Raw genomic sequence first — 13,340 nt, 5'->3', positions numbered from 1 at the left:
ATCCCCAGTTCTCAACACTCTGAAGCATGCTGTGCATGAACAGGATTCTTAAGTGCCTTGGCACAGTGCCCTGTAATGGCACTGGGAACTGATTACATATGTACCCAGATGCTGTATCATTCACCCGTAAATCACAAATGTCATATTCTTGTACTTTTTAATCACATATGGTATGAGAGCAAATTTCTTTCCCATGGATTGAAAACATATTTACCACAATTTTGAAACCAGATAAAAGCCCCTGTAAGGAGGACAGCTTTGTCTTACAAATTATTTTTGCAAGTTGTTCAAATGAATGGTGAACCAGTGACTGATTTTAACCCTTGTGAGTAAGGAACTTGGGAGTGGATTTTGGTAAGACTGGTTACCAACAGCTGCTTATTCCTCTTGGACTCTACCATCAGAATGGCTTTCACCCAATGCCTCATTGCTGGTTTTTTTAGAACTGCAAAAAGTGTGTGACTCCATGTGATAGCAATAATATTCTTGATACCCTATATGGTTGGGGTTTAGAGGACCCTCCTGACTTTCATCCAGGATTTATTACCTCATCTTCCACGTTCAAGTAGGCATTTCTCCCAATCTCACCCCCCTTCTCACCGCCACATGACAGCGGAGGCCCACAAGGCTCCTTTCTGAGAGAATCCATTTTCCTGGACTTACAGATGCCATGGGACATGCCCTTTCTTGATATGTTGATGACTTTTGCATCTATTACAGGTCTTTAAACATGAGTATTGCAGAAAGTGAACTTCAGGGTGCCATAAGGAAATCTCAGTCTTGGGCACTAACTCATACTTCCAATTTTCACTACAAAATGTTTAATGCAATTGTTCCCTCAATGATTAGGTCACTCACACCCAGAACTCTATTTACGTTGTGGGATACTTAACATAGAGACATACTGCTTTTAAGAACTTGATGCTAAGATGACATTGCTGCCACATATAAAATAAAACTTAGCACTCTATGCTATTTCAGCAACATTTCCTTGTGTGCCAAACTCTCCACCCTTCTGTGATTTTATAAAGCCATCACACTATCCAACCTAGCCTATGGTGCTGTGCCATTTAGACTCAGTTCATTGCTGCAGGGTCAGACTCGTGACCAGTGCTTCTCAGATGAGCTCAATAGATAGTGTACTGAGTGAGTCAGGAACCCCTCCTCCCCCCCCCCCCCCCTTTCCCCCTTACAGAGCCCCCTGCGGGTCCGGGGGTAAGAATAGGCCCGCGGTATTCCTGCCTGTCGTAAGAGGCGACTAAAAGGAGTCTCAAATGTTTCGGCCTTATGTGATGGTCCCCTGTCGGGTTTGACCTCCATATCTCAAAATTTTTCCGAAGAGCGAGCCGATTGGGGAAGGGCGCCTTACTTGGTGCATTGTGTCCATCTTGCGTTGAGAACTTTCGCCAGCTTCTTCGTCGTTGCGTTGCAGTCCTGCCCGCTCTTCATCTCTTGGGCATGGATACGCTCCTGTGTGCACTTTCTGCCCCGCAATGTGCTGGGCCACTTTCTGCACTGACGGCGACCATGGACCACATGTCACCTGACATCCTGCACGGTAGGCAGTCCGTTGTGGTGGGGCCGTCATGTACCCTGTTGGTTGTAGCCCCCTGACAACACAGGGATCGCTCTACTGATGCCTGCGCCGTTAACTCCCCACGTATGCCAAGGAGTAGATGCCCATCTCCCTGGGGCATCGGGACTCCTGGGAATGGCCATCCTGCCAGGTGGCCTTTGCTGTGGCTGGGTGGCGCCCGTGGGGAGGGCCCTTGGTTGGAGTAGGTGGCATCAGGGTGGATGACACGCAATGAAGCGTGACACATCTTCTCTTGCTGGTGGCCAGTCACCAGCAGCCTCTAAGCATTCGAGGGCCCATTTTAAAGGTAACGTTTATGACCCCAAATCGTTCCCCTCCCTCGCCACACCATGGGAAGAACAAAAGTCATTGAATGAAAGTGAGACATATTCGCCCAGATATCTTGTCTGTACCAGAGCTGATGGGGAATCTTTTCTATCCGTGAAGCCTCAGTTCTTTCTAGAGCATTTAGAGGACAAGTTTGGGGAGGTGGAGGGCTTGTCCAAGATGCGATCCGGATCGATGTTGATAAAAACGGCATCCTCCGCCCAGTCGCGGGCCTTGCTCGCTTGTACTAAGCTGGGGGATGTCTCCGTAACTATCACGCCCCATAAAAGTCTGAATATGGTCCAGGGCATTATCTTCCACAGGGATCTCCTTTCACAGTCCGATGACGAGCTGCGCGCCAACTTGGAGCGACGAGGTGTCCATTTCGTCCGGCGCGTCCACCGGGGTCCGAGGGATTGTCAGGTTGCCACCGGTGCCTTCATCTTGGCCTTCGAGGGTGACACGTTACCTGAGAAGGTCAAGGTGATGGTGTACCGTTGTGATGTCAAGCCTTATATCCCTCCCCCGATGCGGTGCTTCAAGTGTTGGAAGTTCGGCCATATGTCTTCACGCTGTGCTTCCGACCTCGTCTGTCGCGATTGTGGTCGACCATCCCATCCTGATCATCCCTGTGCCCCGCCTCCAATCTGTGTGAACTGTGGTGCGCACCATCCACCTTGCTCGGCGGACTGTCCGATTCTGCAGAAGGAGCGGAAGATCATGGACATCAAGACTCTCGACCGCCTGACGTACACTGAGGCAAAGCGGAAATATGATCGGCTTCATCCAGTGCGCATGACATCTTCTTATGCTGCAACTGTCACTCCTGCTACAGTTCCATCGGCTCCAGTCAGCTCTCAGAGTCGAAGGCCCACACCTGCCCCCTTGATGGTGGGGGGCACTAAACTCCCTGTTGCTCCTGCTCCCAGCGAGAGAAACAGAAGAAGAAGAAAGTCCCCAAGGCTAACGACATTGCGGTGGCACCCATCCCACCGCTACCAACAAGCTCAGCGTCTGAGGACGAGGTCGAGACTCTGGCGTCTGCTGAAGACCTGGATCTCGCCGGTCCCTCAGACGCCCTGGATGTCACTCGTGCGGGTTCTGAATCGGAGGCAGCGAGTGAAAAAGCGGCGTAAATTGTCTTCCTAGTCCCTTCACGCCTTCTCAGCCATGGACAACACCATCCTCCAGTGGAACTGCAGCGGTTTCTTCCACCATCTAGCTGAGCTCCGCCAACTTATCAGCCTTCATCCTTTCCTCTGCATTGCTCTGCAGGAAACTTGGTTTCCAGCAATGCGAACTCCCGCCCTCCGTGGGTATCAGGGTTATTATAAGAACCGAGCAGCTTATGAAAGGGTGTCTGGTGGCGTCTGCATATATGTCCTTAACTCTCTTCACAGCGAGTTTGTACCTCTCCAAACAGCTTTAGAGGCTGTCGCTGTTCGGGTGTGGACGCCACAGGCTGTTACTGTCTGCAGTCTTTACCTTCCACCGGATGGTGCTGTCGCGCAGCATGTCCTGGCTGCTCTGATAGCCCAATTGCCGCCACCTTTCTTGTTATTGGGCAACTTCAATGCCCATAACCCTCTGTGGGGCGGGTCAGTGGCGACAGGTCGAGGCGCCACCATTGAGCATTTATTAGCACAGCTCGATCTTTCGCTTTTAAATGATGGTTCCTCCACGCACTTTAGCGTGGCGCATGGCACATACTCCGCCATTGACCTTTCCATCTGCCGCCCTAGCCTCTTACCATCTGTCCAATGGCGAGTGCATGACGACCTGTGTGGTAGTGACCATTTTCCCATCTATTTGTCACTGCCCCAGTGTCATTCTTCTGGGCGCCTGCCCCACTGGGCTCTCCACAGGGCTGACTGGCCAGCTTTTACTTCCGCTGCCACCATTGAGTCTCCCCCACAGGGTGACATTGACGAGGTGGCCCGTGTCTTAACCACATCCATCATTTCGGCGGCCGAGGCTGCCATCCCCCGCTCTTCTGGACTCCCTCAGAGGAAGGCTGTACCCTGGTGGTCACCGGAGATTGCTGAGGCTATTCGCGACCGTAGGCGGGCTCTCCAGCATCATAGGTGGCACCCGTCTCTGGAGACCCTCATCGCCTTTAAGAGGCTCCGTGCCTTGGCCCGTCGTCTTATTGCCCGGCGTAAGCGGGAGTGCTGGGAGAGGTATGTCTCATCCTTGGGCTCCCGTGTCTCCCCCTCGCTCGTGTGGTCCCGGATCCGGCGGATTTATGGATACCAGACCCCTATGGGTGTACCTGGGCTCTCCTTGGACGGCGCTGTCTGCACGGACGCTGCCGCCATTGCTGAACTGCTTGCCGCGCACTTTGCTAAGAGCTCTGCGACTGCATCTTATCCCCCCGCCTTTCGCTCTCTAAAGGAGCGAGCCAAGCGGATGCCTTTCTCATTCCACACGCGTCGTTCTGAAAAATACAATGCTCTTTTCAGCGAGAGGGAATTCCTCGCTGCCCTCGCCGATTGCCCTGATACAGCACCAGGACCAGACTGCATCCATGCGCAGATGCGGAAGCATCTCTCCAGGGACTGCCAGAGACACATTCTCGCGATATTTAACCGCATTTGGAGCGAAGGCGTGTTCCCGTCGCCATGGCGAGAGGGTGTTATTGTCCCCATCTTGAAGCCCGGTGCGGACCCACTGGCGGTGGACAGCTATCGTCCCATTACCCTCACCAACATTTTGTGCAAATTGCTCGAACGTATGGTGGGGCGGCATTTGTGTTGGGTCCTTGAGTCGCGTGGTCTCCTCGCTCCATCCCAGGGTGGCTTCCGTCGGGGCCGGTCTGCAGCGGACAATTTGGTGCGGCTGGAATCTGCTATCCGTACGGCCTTTGCCAGACGTCAGCATCTCGTTGCTGTATTTTTTGATCTGCGGAAGGCGTATGACACCACATGGAGGCATCACATCCTTGCTACGTTGCATGAGTGGGGTCTTCGTGGTCAGCTCCCGGCTTTTCTTCAAACCTTTCTATTGCGCCGCTCTTTCCGGGTGCAAGTCGGTGCCGCCTCTAGTTCATCTTATACACAGGAAAATGGGGTCCCGCAGGGCTCGGTGTTGAGCGTCTCCTTATTTCTAGTGGCCATTAATGATCTGGCTGCAGCCGTGGGGTCGTCGGTGTCTCCTTCTTTGTATGCCGACGACTTCTGCATCTCCTTTAGCTCCACGACTACGGGAGTCGCCAAACGCAGGCTGCAAGTAGCCGTTCGCAAGGCCGCATCATGGGCTCTGACTCATGGTTTTCAGTTCTCTGCAGCCAAGACTCGAGTTATGCACTTCTGCAGGCGTCGGACGGTCCACCCTCATCCTGAACTTTACCTCGACGGCCACCTGCTTGAAGTGGTGGACACTTGCCGCTTCTTAGGACTCGTCTTTGATGCCCGGCTCACATGGGTTCCTCATATTACTCAGCTGAATCAAAAGTGCTGGCGGCACCTCAATGCCCTCCGCTGCCTGAGCCACACATCTGGGGGTGCGGATCGCTGCACGCTGTTGCGATTATGCAGGGCCCTTGTGCAGTCCAGGCTCGATTATGGGAGCCTGGCCTGTGGGTCTGCATCACCCTCAGTGTTGAAGTTGTTAGATCCCATACAGCACTGTGGGGTTCGGCTTGCAACTGGCGCTTTTCGTATGAGCCCCGTGGATAGTCTACTGGTGGAGGCCGGGGTTCCCCCGCTGCGGATTCGCCGCCATCGACTGCTCGCTGACTGTGCTGTCCACGTGCATTGCTCGCTGGGCCATCCCAATCATCGCCTGCTTTTCTCTGCCATGGTCCTCCATCTGCCCGAAAGGCGACCTAGATCTGGGCTTTCCATAGCTGTCCGCGTCCAGTCCCTGCTGTCGGAACTGGAATCCTTCCCTCTTCTGCCTCCCTTCCGGGTCCGTGCACCTACGCCTCCCTGGTGTTTGCCCCGGCCGTCCGTCCATCTGGACTTGGCACAGGGACCCAAGGACTCGGTTCCGCCTGTAGCCCTTCGTCGCCGTTTTCTCGCGCTCCTCGCCTCATTTTCGGACTGTGAGGCTGTCTACACTGATGGTTCCCTGGTTGATGGTCGCACTGCCTACGCTTTTGCTCACGTTGACCATGTTGAACAGCGCTCCTTGCCGGCTGGCTGCAGTATTTTTACTGCAGAGCTGGTGGCTATATTGCGCGCTCTTGAGCATATGCGTTCCTGCTCAGGTACGTCCATTGTCATCTGCAGTGACTCCCTGAGCAGCCTCCAGGCCATCGACCGCTGCTTTCCCTCTTCTCCTCTGGTATCCTCTATTCAGGAGTCTGTTTCCGCCATTACCCGTTCTGGTCGTTCGGTGGCCTTTGTTTGGATTCCAGGTCACGTTGGCATCCCGGGGAACGAACGTGTTGACAGGCTGGCCAAAGGGGCGATCGACGCCCCAGCTTTGGAGATCGGCCTCACGGCTCGCGATCAGCAGCTGGTGTTGCGCCGTAAGGTGCTTGGGATGTGGGCTGATGAGTGGCGTGGCCTGCCATCCCTGAATAAGCTGCGGGCTGTTAAGGAGACGACCGATGTGTGGCGGTCCTCCTTGCGGGTCTCTCGCAAGGAGTCTGTTGTCCTGTGCCGGCTGCGCATTGGGCACACATGGATGACGCACGGCCACCTATTGCGACGTGAGGACCCACCTTTATGTCGCTGCGGCTCCGTTTTGACAGTGGTCCACATTTTATTAGACTGTCCACTTTTAGTTGTGCTCAGGCAGTCGTTCCCACTGCCTGACTCGCTCCCTGCCCTTTTAACAGATGACTCTGCTATTGCTGACTTAGTTTTACGTTTTATTCGGGCAGGGGTTTTTTATCATTTAATCTGAGTGTTTCTGTTTTATTTGATTGTTTTGTGTTGATTCTGGCCTTTGGCCTACGGTTTTAAACTCAGTTTTTAATGTGTTTTCGGTGGTTGGCTTTTCCTTTTTTTTGTTCCTATGGTCGGCCAACCACCGTCGCACTCCATGTGATCTTCTTTTGTTTTGTCTGGTCCTTGTCTACGTTTCTTTTGTTCTGTGTCATCTGTCTCCTATTCTGTTGAACATATTTTATTCTCTGTGGGTATTTTTTAGTATTTTGGAAAAAGGGACCGATGACCTCTGCAGTTTGGTCCCTTTCATCCCTAAACCAACCAACCAACCCCTTACAGATTTATGGCCGCAACTATTACTTAACCATGCAATTCATGTATGTAACCTCAGAGACCATCCAAACTACATGTGACCCTTGTGAACTAAACTTGAAAAAGTTTTGCAGTAAAGTGAAAGAGATTGAGGATGATTATACATAGTCCAATGAGGTCATGGAGATGGCGGATAATGACTTTACAGTGAAAGCATCATATGTAGACATGTGGCGGAGTGTGAAGGTTCATCTTGTACAAACATGTCTGAGAAATAATCATCACATACTTACACACATGAGAAAGGATGTGATAGCGATTAGTGTAAGACGATAAAAATTTTCCACGCAACACGTACACACAGCAAAGTTGCTTGCAGTTGATGATGTCAAATATCCATAAGTTTTCATCTATTACAACTTGAGTTTCACATTTTTTGGATAATTGATATGCGTCATGTAGCAAGAGATATCTTCATTGAATAAGTCAGTTACTACAACAGTTTCATTTTCAATTACGCAAAACAGTTTTGGTGTTCACTATCACTATCTTCTATTACAACTTTAGTTTCATGTTGTTTTTGATAATTGATATGCATCTTGTAACAATAGATATCTTCATTGAATATTTCATTTACTACAACAGTTTCAGTTATACAAAACAATGTTTGTGGTCACTATAACCATGTGTCAGTTTTGCTTTCACAGAGGCACAAAGCCCGAGTGTAGATTAGCAGTCCAGTGAAAGGGAGATGGTGTTCATTCCCCCACACTATTCTGCTCCCTGTGATGGTCTACGTCCTCACTTGTTTATATCCTCTAATGATTGAGACATTAAAGTTGCTCCAACATACAATTTTCAGTTTTCCTTCTTTATTTTTTATTTTGTATTATTTTTTGCATCTAATTTCATTAGCTTTTCCTTGGTTTTAGGTGTATAGTTTTTTGTGTGAATGATTCATGTGGTATGAATCCTCTGTGATATCTCCTATGTTTTATTCACCATATAGAGGAGACACTGAGTTGCAGACAGGCACAACAAAAAGACTGCTATACATTTGAGCTTTCAGCCACAGAGCCTTATACTTTAGAAGAAGACCTTTTGGCCAAAAGCTCAATTTTTGTTGTGCCAGTCTGCAACTCAGCATCTTCTCTACATGGTAAGTAACAGTCCATCCTTTTCATTACTCCATCCTGGATTTTCCATTGTTTAATGTTTTATTGAATTTTTTGTTGTGATCAGTTAGAGAGAAATGGAAATGACTGTTGTGCATAACAGCTACTAATGTTCTAGTTTTCTATAATGACTTCCATTGCATATGTTTCCTTTTTAAAGAAGTTAATTGTTTTGATTTACCAGAGGTAACTCTGTGACTTGCTTTATAATCGTACAATGCAAATCACATATCAGCATTATTTTATAATATTTGGTCTGGCCAATTTTAGCATTTCTTTGTAATGCCATATTCATTTTGCAGTTTTATTTTGAAGCATCTAGATTTGCCTGACTGTTTTGTTCATGTCTTGCTGTAGGGAATTTGAATGTATTCGTTAAAGTATGTGGGTGCAAATCTCATGTTGAACCTGGACAGTGAGAGAGGAGGTTTAAATTCTTGGAATTTCCATCACAGTTCTCTTGATTGTCAAGTATAGGCATATTTATTTCCCCCATTTCTCCTTTCTTATCACTTGAGACACTATATTTGCAGCCAACACTGACATTGCATCTTTGTGTATGCTCTCATGCAAGACATCTGTCGTTTTCACAAGCTGCGACATTGTCGCAAATAAAACAGTGACCCGTATATACAATAAGTTTCCTTTAATTTACGTCTATGGTCACAAACTGTTTGTTAACAGATTACCGGTTTTTGTTGATAATGACCATCATCAGATCTGCAGAAAAAAATGGGAATAACATAAATATACTCGCAGATTGTCTACAGCTTAAAAACAAAACATTGACCATAATGAAAAGTACTACTGACAATTATATGCGTTTGTGCACATTTAAATATGAAGAGGCATACCTTTTTTATAAAAACAAAATCCTAATGTGCTGCAACCATAGTGGCATTGTCAAATGTTAAATGCAGAATCATCACCAGCATCGTCAAATATATATAAATAACATGATATGCATGAGTCATGTTGTCAGTAGCACTACTGTTCAAAACAAGCTGCCGTACAGTAGCCACAAGCTGTTTGTGTTGTAAGTTCACCAGATGTCGCTAATGTCAGCATACACTAGTTTTCAATAATTAATTGCACAGCGAAAATAAGAGGGGATACAACAGTTGATGTCTGTAATGAGCTTATAACATATATAAGACATTACAGTAATAAAAACATTGAGACTTGTATGTGTATTCTTCACAGAGTAGAAAAAGTCCGTGCTCTTAATTTGTTAGAGGAGCTTGAAATTTATAAAGCAAAAAATAAAAAAAACCCAACAAAACTGCTTAACTGACAGAGCGACTATGCCTATGTTGCTTTATTTGACAATGTTTTACTCTAATCACTGCATGCCTCTGTTATATATAGTTTGTTGACAGTTTCACCTAGTATTGAGTGCCTCACATATTTACTTCATTTTCGTATGTTTCACACTTGATTCTAGTATTTTCTTGTTCCTTCTCTGTTCATTTCATAGACTACATTAATCAGATAAGTTGAGTCATGCACTGCTACTGAATTTTATCATGCTTTTCTTGCAGTGGAGTGCCGCAGGGTACGATGGGCCCTCTGGTGGTCACGTTCCTCCAACCACTTCCAGCCTATGCGGAATTCTGGTGTTAGCGCTAACAGAGGGCGCTGATTATGTGCAGCACTATGTTTCCTTTCATTGTGGCTGCTTTAGCGATTTGTTTTATGGTTGTTTTATATTATCCGGTGCACTATCAAAGGCGTTTATTATTTATGTCATTATCGAGAATATTGGCACTAGAGCGTATGTCAACTACTGTTTCTTAACTCTTCCTATTTTTAACAATCTTACTTTTGTCGTGTTCTTTTTCATTGCTTTTTATTACTGTAATGCCTTATATACGTTATAAGCTCATTACAGACATCAACCATTGTATCCCCTTTTATTTTCGCTATGCAATTAATTATTGAAAACTAGTGTACGCCGACATTAGCGACATCTGGTGAATTTACAACACAAACAGCTTGTGGCTACTGTATGGCAGCTTGTTTTGAACATTAGTGCTACTGACAACATGACTTGTGCATATGATGTTATTTATATATGTTTGGCGATGCTGGTGATGATTCTGCATTTAACATTTGACGATGCCACTATGGCTGCATTACATTAGGATTTTGTTTTTATAAAACAGGTATGCCTCTTCATACTTAAAAGCGCACATATGCATATATTTGTCAGTAGTACTTTTCATTATGGTCTATGTATTGTTTTTAAGCTGTAGACAATCTGCGAGTATATTTATGTTTTTCCCATTTTTTGGTGCTGGTCTGATGATGGTCATTATCAACCGAAACTGGTAATCTGTTAACAAAAAGTTTGTGACCATGGACGTAAATTAAAGGAAACATCTGTCATTATTATTGTCCAGAAGGTGAATTTAAGGAAATTGAATGCAGAAAATGTGATAGTGATTTCATGGACAATTATATCACCTATTTTTGAGGTAGTAATTAAATTAGCACTGCCAGTTCATTGCAGATCACTTGCTCACTGTGGTTTTGTGTTTTGAATTGTTTTATTTTTTTAAATTGATGGATGAAGCGTCCGTATTTGTATTGTCACTGACTTGTACAAGAATAACTTTGAAGTATATGAGATTTAAACTATGTTTTGTTTTTATCTTTTCAACAGATGGAGATATTACTGTGTACAGAATGGGAGAGCATGTGGATATAAGCAGAGGTCCCCTAGTGGGCAATACTGGCTTTATTGGTCGGTGTACTGTAACTGCAGTAAGTAGTCTTTTAATATTCTTTCATGAATGTTTGTATCGAATTTTTGTACAAAAATAATAAGAAACAGTTAAGCAGTAAGTGGAATGTAGCTTCTGAGTGGCATTTGTTTGTTATATTATTATGCCAGTGACGATATAATTTTCCGAAGATCTTTCAGAATGTGGCACTGTTGTTGTGAAAATTAAGTGTTATAACATATTGCTGTCACTGATGCATTCTAGTATTTAATTTTCTTTTATGAGACATGTTGGTGGAAGATGTTTATCATTGTGTTGTCAGTAGTCAACAGATGTATGGAGATAATGTATATGTAGAACAAGGAAAATACTGTAAGTTGCTTATTTCTAATTATGCAACTCTGTTATTGCAAACTATAAAAACATGTAGCCTTTTAGTAACTCCTGTGCTCTGATAACCAGTAAGCAAAGTCACCCTGTATTTAGTCACTGAACTTGCAACCAGGAGTGCTGTTAAGATTCTGTGTGGCCATACAACATCCACATTTAGGTGTTCCACAGTTTATTTAAGTCACTCAAAGTGAACCACAGGATGTGGTCTGTTCACATTACTTCTTCTTGTGAATTATACTCAAGTCAGCATAAGTTGATACCTGATGGTTCCAGTGGGCCGGGCATGACAGCTTCACAGGCCTACCTCATTAGTAACGTAACACGATTTTGTAAACATCTCTGTGGTAATGCCGTAGTGTAGTCACCGTTCTGCAGATGGCCATTGTTTTTGCCTGCAGCCACTAGCGCTTCGCAGCTGAAAGCTGGTAACAGTGCTGTGAATCGTCAGATAGCTTCTTAAGGCAGCTTGACTGTAGTGCTCCAACTTTAATAACATCAGTATCTAATATGTTGTGAACTCATATCATTCCTTCTTCCACTCATTGCAAATGACAACCACAATGAGAATTTCAACTGCGGCTTATGCTTTTCGATAGAAAACTAGAAGTCCTCATATTTGAACGAACAAATATATTAAGACTGAATTTGAAAATTAAGAAGCTATTGAAATACTTGCTGTATATGGTAGCCAACATTTTTTTCTTGTTCACAGCCAGAATGTGAACTGGCACTACAGAACACAGATCAACTCTATGGCCACATATGTAGCTTTATAGAAACTCTCCTGTTGGCTTACCATGTTTCTTTTAATGTGTTATTAACACACAGCCTCTTAAGAGTTGATCTTTTATCATATCTATTAATAACTGGCAGATGCACCAGTGAAATATCATGTCTGAGAAGATTTCAGTGCCAATAAACATTGAAGCATTATTTGTATGTAATTTTTTTCATATATAGTAAGTGACAAACCTATTGATTGAGTGGCGTCTCTTCATTTCAGAGATTGAGTGAGAAGACCAGTGATAAGATTCTGGATTCACGTTCAGACGGGCTGTGGTTCAAATCCTCGTTAGACTATCCAGATTTAGGATTGCCATGGTTTTCCTAAACTGCATAAGGCAAATTCTTCTGTAAAGGACGTGACCAGTTTTTTCCCCCCACCTGAACTTGTACTCTCTCTTATGACCTTGTTGTTGATAAGGTGTAAAAACCCTAACCTTCCATCCCTTCTTCATTCTAGGTTAAGTGTACTAGGTGTTGATGATCATGAATTTTTGTTTCAGATATGTTTGCATATAGTTGTCTTGCTTCTAACAGTCTGTTCAATTTCTTGGAACTGCACATGTGCAGTTAAAATGCATGTGGTGATTTAACTAAGTTATGGAAGGGAAAATAGTGAGCTGTCTTATTAGTATTTGTCATTTAAAGCCTGTGTTTATTCTGTGTGACAGGTTCATCATGTGGAAACAGACAGTGGCAGCCTGTACAGGTTTCAGGGAGTAGCACTGCCCAGAGGACTCATGGTAGGTGGGAATAACGATTTTTATACTTTTACAGATGCCTAGCCAGAACTTACCCACAGGAGGTAAAATTAGGAGAGTAGCTGTCACAATTTTTATGACCTTCCTGAGGGATTAAAGAGTAAGTTTTGTAAGGTTGGGAAAGAAGAATGGTCATTCAGACCGCAGGTTGAGAAGGCCCATCTGTTATGAGAAACGGGGGAAACAGAATATCAAGCTATGGGTAGATTTCTTTTCTTTAAAATGTGGCAGTTGACAGTACTGGAACATTGTCTTCTGTAGGTAAATACTGTCCAACCATACTGTCTCCTTGTAGTTTTACAATAATCTCAAATGAATTATCATTTTGATATAATTAAATTTCTGTTTTACAATGCACCTGTTAATTTATTGTTAAAGTTTATTACCTATAGCAAATACCTTTCATGGAATTGATTCTGTTGTCATTTACATTAATTCCATATTTATCT

General features: G+C 45.1%; 1 protein-coding gene across 1 annotated transcript in view; it reads left to right on the top strand.

Moving 5' to 3' along the window:
* LOC126416513 (39S ribosomal protein L39, mitochondrial) overlaps positions 1-13,340 on the top strand; it is a 76,571-nt gene that overhangs the window by 48,100 nt on the left and 15,131 nt on the right. The window contains exons 6-7 of the mRNA XM_050084255.1: positions 10,894-10,994; positions 12,802-12,873. Of these exons, the coding sequence (XP_049940212.1) occupies positions 10,894-10,994; positions 12,802-12,873 (173 nt within the window). The remainder of the gene's footprint in view (positions 1-10,893; positions 10,995-12,801; positions 12,874-13,340) is intronic.

Source organism: Schistocerca serialis, chromosome 8 (assembly GCF_023864345.2).
Source record: "Schistocerca serialis cubense isolate TAMUIC-IGC-003099 chromosome 8, iqSchSeri2.2, whole genome shotgun sequence".
Classification (NCBI taxonomy): Eukaryota; Metazoa; Arthropoda; class Insecta; order Orthoptera; family Acrididae; genus Schistocerca; species Schistocerca serialis.
The sequence above is the reverse complement of the archived record's forward strand: the minus strand, read 5'-3'. Positions and strand labels throughout refer to the sequence as shown.